This window comes from Leptopilina heterotoma, unplaced genomic scaffold (genome assembly GCF_015476425.1).
Source record: "Leptopilina heterotoma isolate Lh14 unplaced genomic scaffold, ASM1547642v1 Lhet_100, whole genome shotgun sequence".
Taxonomy (NCBI): Eukaryota; Metazoa; Arthropoda; class Insecta; order Hymenoptera; family Figitidae; genus Leptopilina; species Leptopilina heterotoma.
In genome coordinates, this window is record NW_025110814.1 from 1,738,874 (window position 1) to 1,760,083 (window position 21,210).

At 25.7% G+C, this 21,210-nt stretch overlaps 1 protein-coding gene across 4 annotated transcripts in view; it reads right to left on the bottom strand.

Annotated features, from left to right (window-relative positions):
• The window catches only part of LOC122499236 (septin-7), a 145,214-nt gene that overhangs the window by 95,160 nt on the left and 28,844 nt on the right, over positions 1 to 21,210 (bottom strand). For 2 of the 4 annotated variants that reach the window (XM_043607451.1, XM_043607442.1), the window contains exon 1: positions 5,786 to 6,252. The exons of the other annotated variants lie outside the window; for them this stretch is intronic. In XM_043607451.1, coding sequence (XP_043463386.1) covers positions 5,786 to 6,160 — 375 coding nt within the window. In that variant the 5' untranslated portion in view covers positions 6,161 to 6,252. Of the gene's footprint in view, positions 1 to 5,785; positions 6,253 to 21,210 lie in introns of those variants that run through there. 4 annotated transcript variants of the gene reach the window in all.

The following is a 21,210-nucleotide window of genomic DNA, read 5'->3' on the forward strand; positions in this document are numbered from 1 at the left end:
TTTTTTAAGTGCTCCCATTTGCTCAAAAAATGTTTTCTTTAAAAACGGCTACGTCATGCCCTAGAGAATGTTATTGGGCAGTTGTGTACAAAATTTAAAGAGAATCGGTTGAGTAGTTTTTGAGAAATCATGTACACCGTTCCGAAAAATGTAGTTTCGAAAGAACGCCATATCTTCGCCATTTTTGAATATTTTTTCATTTTTCAAATTTTTTTTTACAATTAAATATAGGGTAAGTGTGGGTATTCCTGCGAGTGACACAATTATTGCGATTTTTAAAAAATTATTATTTTCATTTTGAAATACACGCCTAATTTTTTCAAAATAATTACAAAAATTATTTTGAATCTTACTTGATAGAATAGCTCATAAAAATGTACATTCCGACAATTATTTATTTATTTATTTAAATTTGAAATATATTATGACAGAATTCTGTGAAATTATCAAATATGGCAGTCATGAATACATATTAAAAACCATTGATATTTCCAATATTCACTATATTATACACGTTTCAGTGTTACTAATCAAAGAAGTACACTTTATTATTTGAAAAATATATTAATTTACCCATATATTATTGATTTTCAATTAATAATACTTAAAACTATATTAGTAGCAGAATTTTTACTGCATGTTAGTATTATTGCGATTTTTAAATACGTTTACTGCGCAACGCATACTAAACATAACCTCTTTTTTGACAACCAGCGCGCTATGCGACACCTGATTTTCTGCAATAATGCTCGCACAATAATTGGTGTTTCCTTGATAAATGTCACACAATATTAATCGCGAGTCAACAATAATACATGTGTTGACAATTAGTTTTTAATTTACTTTTTTAAATACAAATAAGTAACGAAATTTGATTGAGTTTAATGATTTGGAAAATATAATAATTGAACTTTAATTTGTAATTGAAAAAACTGCATTTTATTTTTTCGTAAACTTAGACGAGCTTCGCAAAGTTAACCTACACTAAAAATTCGCAGAAATACCCACACTTACCCTATGTATTTTTATACTGTAATTAGTAAAAAGTTGTATTTTTAGTAGTTTTGTCAAAATTTATTTTTAAAATTTTCAGGCGTTCAGGGTAAAAATTAGCCACAGTTTAAACTTCACCTTATGGTTGTTAATTAATACTCTCTTTCCATTGCAACAAAAAAAAAATGTATCGATATTATATAAAATCATTATTTTACATTATAAGAATATTGTTACTGTAACTTCTTCAAAAATTATTTTCATCATTTCAATTATTCAATTATTAAATTCTAGAATTTTTAACTAAAATCCTTCTTTAAATCAATTTCTTTAAAATAATTTTTGAAAAAGTCCTTTGAGAATTTTCAAATCCTCTAGTTTACAATTCAATTTTATACGAAATTTCGATTATTCCGACATTCTTCAATTAAATATATGTTAGAAAATCAAAACTGTAAATAATTAAAAAAAACAATTATTTTACCTGACAAAATTCTTTTTACAGGAAAATATGATGGTTTTCGTATAATAAGTAAAATATATGAATTTTAATAATTTCTAATAATTATAATTATAACTCTACCTGAATTCAATTATTTTCTACAATTCTAAATCAATTTAAATAATTTTTCGCAAGTTTTTCTAGAATTCAATTATTTAAATGCAAAAACTCAATTTTTTATAATAATTGTTACTGTCCGTGTTTTTCTTCTTAAGTTATTACACACGAAATGAAAAGTGTTGTTTTAACCTGAATTCGGGTGAAAATAACACGCAACAAATTTTACCCTACGAGGGTAAAATTAGTTGCGTGTTATTTTCACCCGAATTCAGGTTAAAACAACACTTTTCATTTCCTGTATAAGGTAAAATATTTTCAAAAAATCATAATAAAAAAATTCTTTTTATCCCACATGCACAAAAACGGCGCTTTCTGATAGCAGCCGACAGGGAGGAAAGTCATTCATTTCTTCGACCGTATGAAAATGGCGGCCGTGTTCTCCCAAGGGCAAGAAAATTAGCTGTTCACATGCATTTTTCTTGCCCAAGGGAGAAATCGGCCGCCATTTTCATACAAATCGAACAAGTGAATGACTTTTACTCCCTGTCGTCTGCTATCTGAAATCGCCGCTTTTGTGCATTAGGAATAAAAAATATCGTAAGTAACACGAGAATAAAGGCAGCCAATTTCTTTACGATGATTTTTGTGACACGAGTGGAGGTCTCGGGGCGCCTACGGCGCCCTCGACCTCCACTCGTGTCACAAAAATCACCGTAAAGAAATGGCTGCCTTTCTCCTCTTGTTGCTTAATATACTATACAATTAATTGTTTTAAAAATATTTTTCAATAAGTTTTGAAAGATAATAGTTTTTTTAAATATACAATTGAAAAATTTTTAAACAATTTAAATTTTGTAAAATCTTTTAATTTAATTTTTGAAAAATATTTAAATAAAAATAATCAAATTTTCAAACAATTTTAATTGTACCTATATATTCATAATTTTTTAATAAGTCTAAAAAAGGAAATTTTTATAAATTTTTATTCACTTTATTTGAAGATAATGGAATCAAAAAATGTTGATAAAACAATTCTTAGAATTAGTTTTTAAAAATATTTTAATGTCATTTTTTGAAAATAATTGAATTTATTAAAAGAATTTTTGTATAATTTAAAAAAACTAATTAATATTTTGGTGAATTTTAATTAAAAATTTTTAACATGATTTTTTTCTCCAAAATGTTGAAAATAATTTCTAAACTATTATTTTTTGTGTGTATTTGAATTTTCGGAAATATGTAATTGAAAATATTAAAAATATTGAATTTTAAAAAATTAGGGTAAAGTGCGGATAGATGCCCCCCAATTCGAGAATTACATCTAAATTCAACAAATATTAATATTTTTAATTGACTATTCGATTTTTACACACTATTACTATTTATCATTAAGGTACTACTACACTTTAGAAGGTCAAAAAACAGCAAATTTTCAAGAATTATTTTCTCAGCTCCTTTATTAAATATTAAAGTAAAACTTTTTTTTAAATAAAACATTGTTACATTCGTCGATATTACAAAACTACAAAATTTTTTCGATTGTACATTTTTCTCTATTTTATAGAGGGCGCTAAAATTAAGTCATTGAAAAATCCTCGCCGCATTGCGGACAGTTTATCTCAGGATTGGGTGGTTCAAAACAAAAAATTCAAAAAGCTTCTTAAAGTGGAAGATTTCTCACATCGAAATCTACCACAATTAGTAAAAAAATCCATTAAAAAAAAAAATGCGAAAGTTAAAAAAAAAGTGTAAAATTTGACCTTTTGTTTTAGCTGTTTTTTCTTGCTAAAAATTTTTTTTTTGTTTATTTTGGTCAAATCGTGGTAGTTTGTCACACAGGACGTTTTAACAAATCAAACGCATTGTGAATTATAAAAATCGGTTCAGCTAATCTAGAGATAAACTGTCCGCAATTTGAGAAAACGTTATTGTGAGAAAAACGCGTTTAAACTTATATACGTGGGTAAGAATTCCTGAAGTGGGCCCCTATTTTTCATTGGGTTGGTGGATTTTTCTCATTCTTATATGTTTCGATAGCCTATGATGGTATAATAAAAACCTGTAAATAGTTTTCCGAAATTCGAATATTTGCCAAAGTTATTCAAGGTCAAAGTAATTTGTAGCGTTTTAGTAAATAGCTAATTACTCGCGATTGGATGAACCGATTTTAATAAAAATTGGAGAAGAGTTTACCTGAAGAATTGTACTTTAGATAAATGATCAAAATTTTAATTAAAAAATAAAATTTGTTTAAATAAATTAACTTTTCAATTTTTGGGGTTAAAAAAAAATTTGTTCTCCATCTTTTTTTTGGATTTTTTTTTAATAATCAAATAGAGAATACTTTTAAGATTTTATTTTAACAATAAAAAAGTGGGATTCTCTATCACTTTAGAAAATATAATATTTTTAGTTACAAATTTTTTTGGAAAGTTAAAGAAATTTGAAGCAAAACAAATGAATGAACTAAACTCGACAATTTTAACCAACCAAGTTTAGTTCATTCATTTGTTTTGCTTCAAATTTCTTTAACTTTTCAAAAAATTTTGTAACTAAAAATATTATATTTTCTAAAGTGATAGAGAATCCCACTTTTTTATTGTTGAAACAAAATCTTACAAGTATTCTCTATTTGATTATTTAAAAAAAATCCAAAAAAAAGATGGAGAACAAATTTTTTTTAACCCCAAAAATTAAAAAGTTAATTTATTTAAACAAATTATATTTTTTAATTAAAATTTTGATCATTTATCTAAAGTACAATTCTTTAGGTAAACTCTCCTCCAATTTTTATTAAAATCGGTTCATCCGATCGCGAGTAATTAGCTATTTACTAAAACGCTACAAATAACTTTGACCTTGAATAACTTTGGCAAATATTCGAATTTCGGAAAACTATTTACAAGTTTTTATTATGCCATCATAGGCTATCGAAACATATAAGAATGAGAAAAATCCACCGACCCAATGAAAAATAGGGGCCCACTTCAGGAATTCTTACCCATGTATCGTTAGAGGCCATCCATAAATTACCTAAAATTCTTTTGCAAACTGAAACCCTACCAATTTTTTTATTTCAGACACTGTTGCATACATTAGCACTAATGTTTCTACTGGTCGTAACAAAAAGCTAGACCCCACCATCCCCTTAAAGACTTACTTAATTTGTCAATGACTTTTTACATTAATTGAATATTTTTTGAAAAATTTACTTTTATTTTTTACAATTGGTTATAAATACTTTAGGAGGTGTTTTTTGAAGTCATAAGGAGTTAAAAAATACAATAAAAAAAAATAAAATTTTTTAAAATTCTAAAGTGTAGTAGTATACCTTAACTAGATGAAAGGACCAAATACCTACAATAAATAATAAATTAATGAGAACGATAATACAAAAGGTCTGCATTTGGCCATATATCCCACCTGGGTGGGTAAGACGCCCCCCGCGGAAAGTTATTATCATTTATTACAATAATTATTATAAAAAATGGAAAACGCCGATCTAATATGTTTCTCTGATTAATTTTAAACAAGAAAATAATTGCAAATATTTTTTTACGTGTTAAATATCCTTGATTCTTGTATAATGATAATAATGTAATCCATAAGAGGTAATGTTAAATTAAATAATTTTTAACTTGTAAACTATTTAGTGAAAAATTCTGAAATTTGGTGGGTAATTTTATTATATAATAGCAAATCATTTCCCAAAATATCAAAATTAAAGATTCTGAACATTTTGAATTTCTATACCATTCCTCCTTAATTTCCCTGAAAAAATTTTTTTTTCTTGGCATTTCCCTGACTTTACTGACATGTGCACACCCTGAAATTAAAACCCTATGAAGTTCATCTATTTATATAAATATTGTAAACGCAACTCTTTTAAAATTCAATTAATTTATACACAATAACTTTAGAAAACAACAATTTTCCAGGATTTCGATAAAAATTTCCTGACTTTTTCAGATTTTTTCAAGGTTTATAAAATTCCCTGACATTTTCAGGTTTTCCAGGTTTCCAGGTTGAGTGGTGACCCAGTAATTAATAGACAAAAAAAATTCGGAGCCTGGTGGGGACTATAGAAATGACATTTAAAAACTCTAGAGTGGGGGGACAAGTCATCATATGGGCAGAGCGTTAACCGCGTTAACTGAGTTAAGTAACAAATAAAAAAAATAAAATTGCAATTTTTTTTTAATTTGGGGAATTATTTTCCTGATCTCTTACCGGATTAACATCGCCATTTGGTTTTTCGCCATCGAGTACCCTCTGTCGTAGTGCAAGTCGATCCAAACTTGCCAATCTGTAACTTCCGCCAACATCCCTTTCTCTCGTCAATCGATCGGCGGCAGTTCCATTCGATCCGGCATTAAAGCTCGACGTATATTTTGGCAGTGTAGGTGGTGGCGCCTGTCTCATTTTGTCACGTGTCAACATTGAATTACTGCTGTACAAAAATGACGAATTATTTGTATTTGTACGTCCCGATGATGATATTGCTGGTATCGTTGAATTTGCCGACGACAATGTCGATGATAGTGACGATTTCAATCCATTTGTTTGCGGTGCAACGCCATTTTGATTTTGATTTTCCGCTGACATCTCTTCTTTTTTTTTCTTTTTGGGTCCGTTTCACACTTTTTGTTTTATTTATCAATTTGTTTTTGTTTTCCTCTTTGTTTACTTCTTTGCCTATTTATTGCTTACTTTTTTTACTTCTTTCTTTATTTGTTTACTTCTTTATTATTTATTCACTTCTTTATTTGTTTACTTCTTTATAATGTATTCACTTTTCTGTTTACTTCTTTATTTTATATTCAATTTTTTTTGTTTACTTTTTTGTTTTTGTTTATTTTTCGAAAATATTACTTGTCACACACTCGGGAGCAAATTTTCGTCTCGAAATTATTACAAACGCACTGCACTGGATTTATTATTGAATTCGCTTCTTTTTGGCTTTGGTTCTTCCAACTGGATCGATGGTTCTCTGTTTGTATAATATTTTAATCGATTTAGTTTAATGCATAATTCAAAATTTAAATGATTTGTAGTTTAATTTTAGCATAATTAATTTAAAATTCAATTTTAATAATAATTAGTCAATTTTTTTTTAAATTTTCAATTATTTTGGACAATTTAAAGTGCATCATATTGCAACGAGTGACCCAACTTATCTATTAATAAATATTTACTTTTAGAAATAAAACCAAAAAGACAATGTAAATTAAAAAAATAATTTAGTTATAATCAATATTTATAACTACAATTTTATTATAATTTTCATAATAATAATAAGTAATAAAATAATAAAATAATTTGTAACTCCAAAAAAGAAATGTAGGAGAAGAAGTGAAGAATTTTAATAACGGAAAATAAATTAATAAAAAAATTTGAACGAAAATGAAACTAGAAAATTATTTTTTCGTTTTTTTGTGGTATATATAATGCGAGATAAGTTTGAAGATTCTGATTTCAATAAATGTATGTGAGTATCTGTGTGTAAAATGTGAACGTATTCATTGAGAGAATTCTGTTTCCCGGAATGTGATATCAATGGTTTTCTTGTATACGAGACACTGACGGTTTTGAATCAAAAATTTATTGCACTTCTGACTACAGGCATATAACGAGAAATATTGTTTACGAGCGTTTGCAAAGTAAAAAAGAAAAAAATTAAGATAAAAAGTAAAGAAAAAAAAATCAGAGACTATATGAAAGAAAACCGCGACTTTAGAATTTATTTATATTTTATTATATATGTTTAATAATTATTTTTAATATTATATTTCATAATTATGAATTTATGATTTTTTTATGTATTCATCCGAAACTAAATATTATATTTAATAATTATTGTCTTATTATTAAATTCATTATTATTTACTTACAGTCGAAAAATTGATAATTTATTAATTTACTTTATAAAAATCATTAAAGAAAATTCTAGTTTTAATCAAACATGAGGGCTTTATTAATGTAAAAACCCATGAGGTATACATAGAGAAAATAAAATAAATATAGGTAGTGCAATATTTAAAAAAAATATATATAAAAATTAATTAATTTAATAATTTACTTTACTAAAATTAATAAACTTAATAATGTCATTGAATTGCAACAATTAAATAATGAATAATTAATAAATCTCACAATTTCCCTGAAAATTTGAAATATTAAAATTTAATTATTAAATCGAATAATTATGATCTATTTGTTATATTTATCAATTATTATTATTTTATTATCAGGGTGTCTACTATTTTCGTTTAACAAAATTCCCGGTTTTTCCCGGCTATATCCTAATTTTTTCCCGGTTTTTTTTTCTTATCAAATGTAAATTTAAATTTGATTTTAAACATAAATAAATCATTAAATTTTCTGAAAATAATGTTTTTTTCAATAATTTTAATTAAAAACTTGGAAAATACTTGAATTAAACAAAGAATTTTTTCAAGTTTTTAAAAATAATCTTGTCTCTTTATAATTATAATTGAAAATTGGATTTTTCAATTTTATTAAAATTACATTGATAATAATTGAACTTCTGCAAAGAATTTTACTATTTATAAAAATAATTGAATCCTTCCAAAGAATGCTATTATTTATGAAAATAATTTAATTTTGTGAAGAATTTTATTAAAATTTTTGAAAATAATAAGCAGCAATAATTAATTATTTACTTAATATGTAATAAACATTTAATTTGCTCAAGGAATAAATAAATATCATTTATTTGAACATTCAGAAATTTAAAATGATAAAAATTTAAGAGAAGTTCAATAATTATAATTATTAAATAATAATAGAATAGTATAATTTTTAGAAGCAAAAAATTGATTTAAAACTGTAAGAGGGACTTAAAATTTTAAAAATAAAATTATAATTATGGTCACTAACTTCCCTTGATTATTTTCGAAAAATTTAAATAAAATTCTTTAAAAAAATTCAATTATTTTTCAAAAAAAGTAAAAAAATTTCAATGATTTGTTTAGAAAAATTCAATTATCTTGAAACAATAGAATTGAAAAATTACAACAATTTTATTTTTTAGATTTAAACAAAATTTTGCGAAAGTTCAATTTCATTAAACAATTTTAAGTATGTATATTTTTTTAAATTAACTAATAAAAATTTTAATTATTAATCTTCGCAGTAAGAAACATGAATACATTAGAATTTTACTCTTTATAATATTCAATTATTAATCAATTATTAAATTAAAATACTTTGAAAATTCTATTTGTTAAAAAGTTTCTAATGAATTTCTTTAACAAATTTAATTACATATTTTCAGTCGAATTTCACAATATTTCTATTAACTCCATAATTTTTTTAAAATTTATTTACATAATATATTTGAATTGGTAACTGATTTTTTATCATCAAATTAATTATTTTTAAGTAACTTAAATTTAGAGAACAGTATAAATATCTATAAAAATTGAAATAAAAATTGATTTTTTAAAAACAAATTAAAATAATAAAACTTTTTTAATTTTTGTGAAAAAATTCCCGGTTCGGTATAAAATTCCCGGCTAATTCCCGGTTTTTCCCGGTCAAATAAAATTCCCGGTTATTTCCCGGTTTTCCCGGTTAGTAGACACCAATTATAATTTATAATGCCAGTAGTAAAAATATATTACAAAAATAATATTTTCAATTTGTAATAAAAATAACAAAAATAAAAATAATATAAATACAAATAATGCCTAATAATAATAATATATACTTTTATTAATAATATTAACAAGAATACCTGCGGGAACCGATTTCTTAAATAAATAAACAAATAAAACATAATAAAAAAAAACTAAGAAAACAAAAAAAAAACTAAGAAAAATAAAAAAAATAGAGACTGGAAGGAATTTGTCAAATTATTTTTGGTTTTCTTTTTCTCTCGTTCTGTCACCAGATAAAAAAAAACTAAATATTTCCGAGAAAATCAAAAAACGTCGTGTGTGTGTGTAAAAAAATTTCAAGATGATTTTTCTAAAACAGACTTGATTCATTTTTTTTTTTGTTATTATTATCAGGAGAGCAAAATCTGACACTAAACCGGATTAGTCCTTCGAACTCAGGTAACATATATATATAATATATATATATATATATATATATATATATATATATATATATATACATATTTAGTTCGCGCTATAGTAGGAGTCGACACACGTAGACCTTGAAAAAAACACCCTAATCTTCTCTAAGTCTGGGTCAAAAGAAAAAGGAACTTTCAAAACTAATTTTTGCTACAGTATTATAAACGAATCCTCCAAATATAAAAGCGTCCGTCTCTCAATAATAGATAGTCTCTCAATAATGGACTCTTTATGAAGTTAAAAATAAAAAGTGCAAATAAAATTTTGTAAAAAATATGTAAAATATTATAATTCGGTAATTCGCAATTTTGATTAGTTTACCCCATTTTTTAAATAAATAATAATTCAAAACAAAAAAAAAATAAAAAAATAATTTATTTAATTATTAATATTTATTTATTCAATTTTTAACGGGCATAAATCCCTTTCGTTCATATAGTACTTAACAAAAATATTTAACAAATTATAATAACAAAATAAAATATAATATATTTTATCATAATAATAAAATATATTTATTTTAATATTATTATTACAGGCCTCTCACTCAGTTTTACAATAAAAAATAGTGTCAAAAGTGGCATAAAATGTTCATAAAAGTGGCAAAATAGTGGCATATTATTTATTAACAAATAAATATTAAATGATTAAATTTATGTTTTAAACTGCTATAGATATTCATTATCCCGTTATCTAAACTATTTTTGTTTGTAACTTTTCAAAAATCTAATAAAAAATCTACTTATTGGCCCAAAAAAAGACTTAAAAGCTCATAACTCAGGTAAAAAATTCATATGATATTAAGACAACCTGATATCATCAACGACACTACTTCTACGTTACTATACAAAACTGTAAAATACAAAAAAAATTTTTGCCTCAATTATGGATTTTTGAAGTACATGGTTTGTTCTCATCATTATGAAAAGGGTCTATACTCCCTTGCAAATAAAGACACAGATTTGTCAACATGAAGTGCAAATTGTGAAAAATAATATTACAGTAAGGAAGAGCATATTTTTTTAATTTTCAAGAAATACTGGCAATAATGATAATTATTTTTATATAATATGTTGCAAAAGGGTTCAAATATTTTATTAAAAAAATTTAGCATGCCAATAGGACATTATTAATGCAAAAAAAATTTTTTTGTGCAGCTTTGTATAGTAAGGTAGAAATAGTGCCTCTACTGATACTATACTTGTAGGTTGTTTTAAGACAATAACAATTTTTTTTACTTAATTATGAGTTTTCAAAGTTAGGGTATAAAAATTTTTTAAGCCGATAGTAGCTTCCTATTTCGTGAAAAATCTAAAGATAGATAACATTTATAAGATTTGTTAAATATTATAATATAATAAAATAATGTCCAATATAGCGATCAGTCATTCAGGGCACAAAATTACGTAAGTATACCAACTTTCATTAAAATCGGAGGTATGCATATCCAATACCAGTAATAATTATTATTGTTAAATTATTATAAATAATTAACAGTTAGTTAATAACAAAAACAATGTCTAAACAATACACGGACTTTTCCCGTTTATAAATAATTAAAAATAATATACCAATTAAAATAAATAAAGCCATATACTGAATGAGTGAGTTTAAAGAAGAGTGAGATATGGATTACGCGTGAAGAGCAAACATGTCGCGAGAGAGAAAGAGAGTGGTGAAAAAAAAGAATATCGCCGCGATAACCCCCCTCGTCGCGGGAAAGGAGACACAAGAGGAGAAACAATGACTCATATCTTCTTGTGAGTGTGGCTTAAAACAAACTTTTTTTGAATTGATGGAAAAGTGAGTTTCATTTGTGCGAAAAGACCCCTCTCGAAAATCTCTCCATCTCTACACGGAATGCCCCCCCCCCCTGGGGGACTTCCGTTCTTTACACACGGAGTTTGCCACGTGCTTCAATTTTCTACCCCAACGCTATTTTCCCCGAGGATTTCAGAGCAAAATAATATATTAAAAAAAAAAACCACCTAAAGGGAAATAATTATTATATTCTTATACTTATGAAACGATAATAATAATTCAAATGTAAAAAAGTATAGTATATTTTTTTCTTCACAATTCTACTTCTATTTTCCGAATTTTCTTTTAATATAATTATTATTTATTACTATTATTTCTATTATCTATTATTATAATCTGTATTATAATAGTTATTATTATTTTATTGGCATTATGTTTTTCTTATTTTCTTTCCCTTGTATTATTTCCCATTTACTATTTTATTTATTTACTTGAATTTTTACCATTTACCAATTTAAATATTTTTCTTTACTTCACTATAAAAAATTGTATTGAATCCAAAAAAAGGTATTCAATTATTTTAATTAATTATTATTATAGTATATATGTATAGTATTATTTATTTTAATTAACTTTAAATGCACATTAGTGTCAAAAATTAAATATTAATTATAAAAATTTTTAAAAATCCCCAACAGAGTTAGTTTTTTCATAGTTTTAATTAATTTTTCCAAAATTAAAAAATTTTTAATTAAAATTTTCAAATTTTAATTAAATAAAATGAAAATTTCTTAAACTGAAATTCCATATACATATACAATATAAGTGGCACAAAAGAATATGAAAAAACAAAATTGCAAAATAAAATTTATTAAAAACAGTGAATGAAATTCAGTTATAAATTTATTTTTAACGAGTCTCGTAAGAAAAACATTATTGCCCAATTATTTAGAAATTGTCAATTAAGTTTTATATTTCTGTTTATTTGTTCAAAATAAAAAAGGTAACGATCGGTATATTAATAAATGATTACTTAATATTGTATATATATCAAATATAATGATGAAAGAGGTGCATTAAGTTCTTTTTTCCAATAAAAATTGTTTCAATCAAACGGAGAATATTTTTTATTTATTCCTAATTATAAATTAAGTACTTTTTTGTATTTTTAATATAATTATCTATAAATATTATTTTCATTTCTAATTTAAATAAATATTATAATTTCTAATCTAATTAAATATTATAATTTCTAATTTAATTAAACATTCTAATTTCTAATCTAATTAAAATTTGTTTCTATTTCTGATTTATAAATAATATTTTTATTTCTAATATACCTATGAATATATTTTTTATTTCCTTCAATATTAATGTTTTCCTTACTTTTTAAATTAATTTTCATTTTTTTCTAAACTAATATTTTCTTTATTATTAATTTAATTAAATTTTTTCTTCTCCTTCTCTAATTTAATTAAAGTAAAACAAAATAATATCTACATGTATTTTCTACTCAAGAATTTATTATTTATGTGTAAATATTTCCCCTCGCTTTTTTTTGCATCTTTTTCTTTTTTCTAATGATAATGAACCAATTAAAAGTGTTACGTGTAAAGAAAAAAAAGAAAAATGCGAGCTCATAGTTAAAAATAGTTATTTTCTTCAAAGAGTCTTAAAACTTTTGTTCTATTTTCTTTTTCCAAGCAAAGAACACAATGCCATTTGTTTTAATAACAAATAAATAAAATAAAAAAAATACAAAATAAAATAATTTTCACATTCATTTACATTTCTAAAAAAATATTCTCCGTTGATTTAAAAAAATATCCACTAAATGATTAATTAACTATTTTAATTATTTCTTTTATTTTTAATATTATGATGTTCAGGAGTTTCGACTTTTATTTTTAACAATTAAATTATTAATAATAATTTTTTTATTAACAATAATTATTTATTATAATTAATAATAATTGTTATTTATTTATTTAAGATTCTTATACGGGCAGAGCCCTTAATACAAAAAACGGTTATAAAAAATAAGTAAATACTGTCGCAAATTAATTTGTCAATAGGACTTGTTTTCGCAAATTATTAGTAAAAATGTTCTCGTTTTTCTCAAAGACATCAATTTTATCACAATATTCATTCAACTCATTTATTATTATTACTTAATTCTTCAGACAGTCTTAAAAATTGTATTCCCCTTGTTAATTAACTATTGTAATTTTCTCTGTTACTGTTAACAATTAAATTATTAATAACAATTTTTTATTATAATTAATAATTATTATTAGTTTTTATAATTTTGAGAAATGCAAATATAAGAAAAACAGAGAAGAGAGAAGAGGAGGGGGGGGGGGGGGTAAAAACCGACATTTATTTAATATTTTTAATTAATTAGTAGAATATTTTTTCAAATTAAAAAGTAGTAAAACAAAAAATGAAAATATTTCAAAATACTCGAAAAAATACTGCAAAAAAATAAACAAAAAATATGTAGAGGATAAAAAAGGTGGAAAATAAGCGGCAAATATTTTAAAAATAATAAATCGAAAAATCAAAAAGCAAACCTCGCGAAATATATATATTTATAAAAAGAAAAAATAATTCAAAAACATCAAAAGAGAATATTTCCAATTACGAAATATTCTCTCGAATCCACCACACCACCCCCTAGCTTTCTCTCTCTCTCTTTCTCTCCCACTTGAATATCTATATATTCAACCCCTTTGACCCAAACACAGAGAGAAAACCTCCACCCCCCCCCCACCCCCTCTCAAGAACCCATCAAAGATCGATAAAATGAAAATAAAATTTAAAAAAGAAAAAACTAACTCAGGTTCATTTAACCCAAGAAATTAAAAAAAAAATCTCTTACCACTCAAAATTTAAAAATACCGCAATTTTTCTTTTATTTTGCACTCTTCTAATTTTTCGTTTTAACTTTTCGTCAAAGAAAGTAGAGAGACTCGCGTCATTGAACCGGCCAAAAGAGCCGGCCTTTAGATTTAACACTCGGCTTTTCTTCCATTGTTCACTTTTGCAATTTCAAACACCAAAAACTAAATTTTACACACCAGAAAATTTAAAAATCACTTTAAAAAAAATATCACAATTAAACCTTTTCCGAATTGAAAAAAAAATTACGTTTGGGGATTTTTTTGACTATCAAAAATTCTTTTAACACAGTATTCTGTCAAAAAAGGGAGGGAGGGGGAAGAAAGATCATAGAGGAGGGTGAGAGTGGAAAAAAATAGTATTTTTTGGGTGAAAAAAAATAGAGAGAGAATGTGTGTGTGAGTTTTTTAAATGCGATGCGCTCTGTACGCGACACTTTAAACACTAAAAACTCGCAGCTCTCGGGGTGCGCGCTTATCGAGAAAGGAGAGAAACAGACACAGAACACACACTGATCTCTCCCGCTCGGCGGCGAGGAGCGACGACCACGCCTGACGCAGCTGCCTGTGGTAGTGGGGAATCCCCACCACGCCCCCACTCCATGGCAAAATACCCCCACATACACACACATTGGTAAACGAGCCAACCACCCAACAACGTGACAATGTTCAATTTTGCCCTCGCAAAAAATAGAAAAACGAAACAGAAAATTTACATGGAGCGAGTTTCCTCCTCTTTTTTTTTGAAATTTTTTTGGTATTTTTAAACAGGTTCAATTTTAAATTTAATTCTAATAAAACTAGTAAACTTTGGAAATTAATATTGATAATAATATAATAAAATAATACTAAGACTAGTAGATAATAAATATTACTAGGGTAGGGTGGGGCACTTGTTTGGATTTTTGAGTCTAAAAAATGTATTTAAAAAAAATAAAAAAATGAGTAGGACCGTTTGAAAACACTTATTAGCTACAATTTTGCCATGTATTATTTTGCTATAACTCGATTAAATGTTCCGAACTACAGCGATTTTACGAATTTTTTTTTTTTTTTTATGTCGAAAAAAACGAGGGGCGAAACTATTCTTCCAGCTACTAATGATATAATACTAAAAAGAAATATATAAAAATTAATTTGTTAATTGGAGGATTTTTTCTGGTTTTTCTCTTCCAATTTCTTACCATTCTAACCTAAAAACAAGCACACACAAGCACACAAAAAAATACACTGTTTCGTAGTTTTCGCTGTAATCAGTGGGCGAATAGTTTCGCCCCAACCGCAGATTTTTTGAAAAAAACACTTGTAAAATTTTTGAACAATAGAATATCAAAAATCCCTACCATAATAGTCAAGTAATAATAAATAATACTAATAGTAATAAATAATACTACAAAAAAATTAAAATAAAATCTAGTAAATATTAAAACTTGTAAATAATAGTAATAATACTAGTAAATACTAGAAATACTTCTGTGTGTACATTGCTCCAAACTTGAAAATTTTTATATATATTTTTGTTTTGAGACATTATAGAATTCGAAAAATGTAAAAAAGAAAATTTCTGTCTGTCTGTATGCAAAACTTTGTTCGCGCATCACTTAAAAACGGTTCAACTCATTTCTATAATAAAATTTAAAAAAATACTTATTTTGAAATTTTTTTTCGTTTTTTCTGATCAAATTTTTTTTTACAAAAATGATGATTCTTGATTTTTAAACAAGCTTTTCATGGAAAGTTATTAAACTTTTTTTATTTAAAGACCAGTAATTTAAAGTAAAAAATTTGCTACATTAGACGAAAATATTGTTTCAATATTCAGTTTTTGAAATCAAGAAAGTTATGCACGAGTTAACAAAAATATGTTCATATTGATTGAATGTACCAGTCCTCAAAAAGTTAAATATTAATTAATTCTTGCATTAAGTTGGTATTGATATTTTCTAATTAATTAATTAATTTGTTTTTTTGTAATTCTAATTTCAATTTTATCATAAAAATAGAAAAAATAAGGAATTTTTAGAAAATCCGTGACAAAAAATAAAAATCACTACTTTCCTCGCCTTAAATCCTCTTGCAATTTTATTAAATGGCTTCTGATAATTAAATATAAATTATTAAGAGAAAACAAATGCTTCCGAGGCGAGGAAACAATAATTTAGTTGAATTTCCGGGAATTTCGGGAAATCCGTGATCCTTTTGTAATTTTTTTAAAGGACTGCTAATATTAAAATAAGCTATTAGCTATTAAAGTAAAAATTTTCGTCGAATAAACGTTGGTAATTTCAGTTTCAGTATTATTTTCAGTTTCAATATTGGGACGTTGCTCCACTCGCCCCAATAATATCACATAATATCGATAAATAGTGTAGCTTATAAAACTATTATGCTTTCTTGACTTCACGTCAGAGTAGCAGAGTGAAATAAAAGCCGTATAAATATGATAAATTAATTAGTTAATTAATAAAAAATGTAATAATTTATATTAGTTTTTGTATTTTGCCAATACTGGGTAAGTAATGGCAGTCAATATTGGGCCATTAACGTCTGCCAACGTCCAACCGTAATTAACACCACAAGAGTCGTCCCAATAATATCGGCCAAGACTAAGTGCCAACTTTGCCAGTACTGGGCCGTTAGTAAGCCACAATAGTTTTCACAATTACGGCGTTTTTTAAAAATTCTAAACATTATCTTTTTACTTTCCTTAAAATTTTGTCTTCTTCTTCATTAATTAATATTAATAATCATCAAGAAAATAAGTTCACAGTAAAAACAAAGTCTTAAATTTAATGGTGGCTAGTTTTAATTTTTGACTTATCTTAAGCTATCAACTTTATTTAATCATAAAAACTAACTGAAAATTAAAGTTAGTTGTACTCTTACTTAAATAAAACTCAGTTTGTAATTTATTTGTAATACACCGGACTTAATTTCAGATCCAATGGTATTAATAAAAAGTTGGATGAAATTAACTTCTAATAAGGTACGCTAACAGCTGACTGTAAGTCTGGCGAGGCTGAAAAAGTTGATTGTGACGTCACAAGGGACGCAATTTGCAAACGTGAAAAGTCTGAATAGCGCGTCGCGTCGCCGGTTTACTTTTGACTCGTGTTTTATTAATAATATATAAGTCCATAAATTATATTTATAATTGGTGAATCTTAGACAGAAAGTTTAGTTTTATTAGTATGTTAATATTTTAATTCGATTATAAACAAGTTTATAAACAGTTTATAATCTTAATTTCACCTAATATATATGTGCATTAGCATTTAATTCTTTATCTTAAAGAGAGAAATTTCCACTGATAGTTTTAATAATTGTTGTTTGTTATAAGAAATTAAATGTGACATATGTTTATTTTAATAAAATTCAAGAATATGAACATACACTGTAAAAACAAAGTCTTTCTTTAAGGCGGTGTCAAAGTCGATTGGATTTTTGCATTGAGCTTCAATGGAAAAATCGCATCGACTTTGACACCGCCTTTAAGCTCAAAATTTGTCTTTTTTCAAGGTGTAAACGGAAGACTCCCCAATTGATACAAGTAAGGTGTTAAATAAACTGAAATTCAACTGTAAGCTTGTAAGAAGGCTGAAATTTGGCTAGATGGTTTGGCTAAATTTTAGCCTTCTTACTAGCTTACAGTTGAATTTCAGTTCATTTAACACCTCACTTGTATCAATTGGGGAGTATTCTTTTTAAACTTCTAATCATTACTGACATTCAGCCAATATGGTCTACTTCCGTTTACACCTTGAAAAAAGACAAATTTCGGGCTTAAAGGAAGACTTTGTTTTTACAGTGTTTAAATGTAATTGGTTAAATACCAAATCAATACTCAATATGGAAAACTATAAAGGTACTAAGAAACACGTCGAAGACAAGACGGGTATCGCAGTAGCTAGTAATAAATAATACTAATACTAGTGAATAATAGTAATAGTTTAAAAATAATAACAATAAATAATATTTCAAAAAATACTATTTAATAGTAGTAATAGTTAAAGAGTAATATTAAATAATACAAATATTAGTAAATAACAGGTTGGTCACAATTTTCAGTTTATCAATTTCCCTGAGAATTTACTTGCATTAAAATTATTTTCCCTGACAAAATTCTTTTTACAGGAAAATATGAAAGTTTACGGATAATGAGTAAAATTTATAAATTTTAATAATTTCTAAAAATTATAATTAAAACCCTACGTGAATTCAATTATCTTCTACAATTTGCAACTAAACCTAATTTCTAAATAAATTATTTTAAATCATTTTTCGCAAGTTCTTCTAGAATTCAATTATTTAAATACAAAAACTCAATTTTTTATGAAACTGAAGTTACCAACGTTTGTTCGACGAAAAATATAATACGTAATAATTTCCATTTCCCCGCCTCAGATCCAATTTTTTTTCCACTTTTATTATAAATACTAATGTTAGAAGCCATTAGAAATTATTTTTAAGTGGAACCAGGTCGGGGAGGGCAACGATTTTGACATTTTTTTGTTACCGATTTTTCGAAAATTCATAAACTTCGAAACAATGTCTATTTCCCCGCCTCAGATCCAATTTTTTTTCTACATTTATTAAACATACTAATGTCAGGAATCATAAGAAATTATTTTCAACTGGAACCAGGTCGGGGAGGGTAATAATTTTGATTTTTTGTCGCGGATTTTTTAAAAAATCCGAAAAATCCGTGCCAAAAAATCAAAATCGTTGCCTTCCCCGACCTGGTTCCACTTGAAAATAATTTCTAATGGCTTCTAATATTAGTATCTATAATAAATGTGGAAAAAAAATTGGATCTGAGGCGGGGAAATTGTTACGTTTTATAATTTTCGACGAACAAACGTTGGTAACTTCAGTTTCATAATTTTTTATAATAATTGTAACTGTCCATGTTTTATTCTTAAGTTATTAAGGTAAAATATTTACAAAAAATTAATAAAGAAATTCTTACAATTAATTTTTTTAAAAATATTTATCAATAATTTTTGAAAGATATTAGTTTTTTAATTATATACGATTGAAAAATTTCCAAACAATAGAAATTTGGTATAATCTTTTTAAAATAATTGATTTTTGAAAAATGTAAATAAAAACAATCAAATTTTTAAACAATTTTAATTATAACAAATAATTGAATTTTTTAAAAGAATTTTTATGTAATTTAAAAAAACTAATTAATTTTATGATGAATTTTAATTAAAAATGCTTAACATAATTTCTTTCTCCAAAATTTTAAAAATAATAAGGAGTGGGGGCAATAGGAGGGAGAGAGAAGTCTCTGTTCTTCTAAGTCCCACTCTGGTCCCACTCATTATCGCCTACTTCTTTTCGGCGCTTGCGCTCTACGTCTGCTTCCGAGAAAAGCTTGGCTCTTGGAATTTAAAATTTCTGATTAATAGAATAGGGCGTATTATTATTTTCCAAATTTCAATCTCACAAATTTTTATAAAGTCGAAATTATGAACGATTTAATGCATTCAAAAAAGTCTTGTATTACACGAATTAACGCTAAATATGTTTACATACTCCAATCACTATTTAATATAATTTTTAAATAATTTTATTATTATTTTTATTATCAATAATATTCCTATATTTTCTTCATCATAAAATTCCGAAAACTGCTATTAAAGAAATAAAAAAAACGGAAAAAAGCTGCATTCGTCAAGAACCAAACCCCAACTCCTTCACGGAGAAAAATGATTTATGCAGTCAGTGTAGTACTCCTTTATAGAATAATATGTGACAGGTACACACTATAGTATTAGAAGTTTCATAGCTGAACAGTTTGGGACTCAACACAAGTTATCCCATTCATTAGCTTAAACAAGACTGTTTATATAGTCTAAGAGGGAATAAGAGTATAAAAAATTGGAATGAGAAATTACTTTCTCATGTAATTGTTAAAAGAACGCGGCAGTGTACAAAACACAAGTCAATAATAGAAGCGAATATTGAACAAATAGTACTCAGTCCAGTTCTTTCGAAAAATGAACCCCGTGCACATAAAGTAGATACCTACTCGAAAACCACAAGTTATTCTCTCTCTCTCACACTAATGGTCGTTCACTTATCTTACCGTTCCACTTACTCTTACTACTCTCAACTATTATGCAGTGCAGTTAAGTTCATTAAATTATTAAATATTGCTGTGAGAATAATTAATTATACATTTCATTCAAGGTCAATTCACTATTTTGTACAAAAAAAAAAGAATAATCAAATTTACCATGAGGACTGTGTAACAAATTTATTTTACTACTTTTCAATTATTTCATTTATTTATTTTCAACTTAATGTATTTCAGTTCGGAAACGTTTAATTTATAAAGAAAGTCACCAATTTACTATGAATTTATTTAATTCAATTATAAAAAAGACTCTCACAAAGAATTATAACTATATTCGATCCCAATTTCTTATTCGATTATAATCAAATTATCGCGTATCTGGCCAGAAATAAAATCTAAATCAGAAAACACACATACGAAACACACATAGTTATATAAAAAAATTAAAGAACGTGAATTCCCTTCAGGAGTCGATGATAATAAATAGAATATGAATTTGGTTTTACGACTAAAATTATTATACAAATTAAAAGGGCACAGCTGATGTGTGTGGTCAAGAAGATAATTACATAAAATGTTTTTTCGAGTTAAATAATGCGTATGGAGAAACTAATAAATTGACTCACCGTTGCAAATTTATATAAAATGATTTTGAGAGCGACCTACGTGACTTCGGTGGCTCAGTCGTCAAGAAGATTGTTCGGAGATGATCTCCTAGTCAAAGCAAATGATCGGTGGACAATTCCAACTCCAATAAAATGATAATAAAAATGAGTTTCGCCTCGATTGTTTCTCGAAATA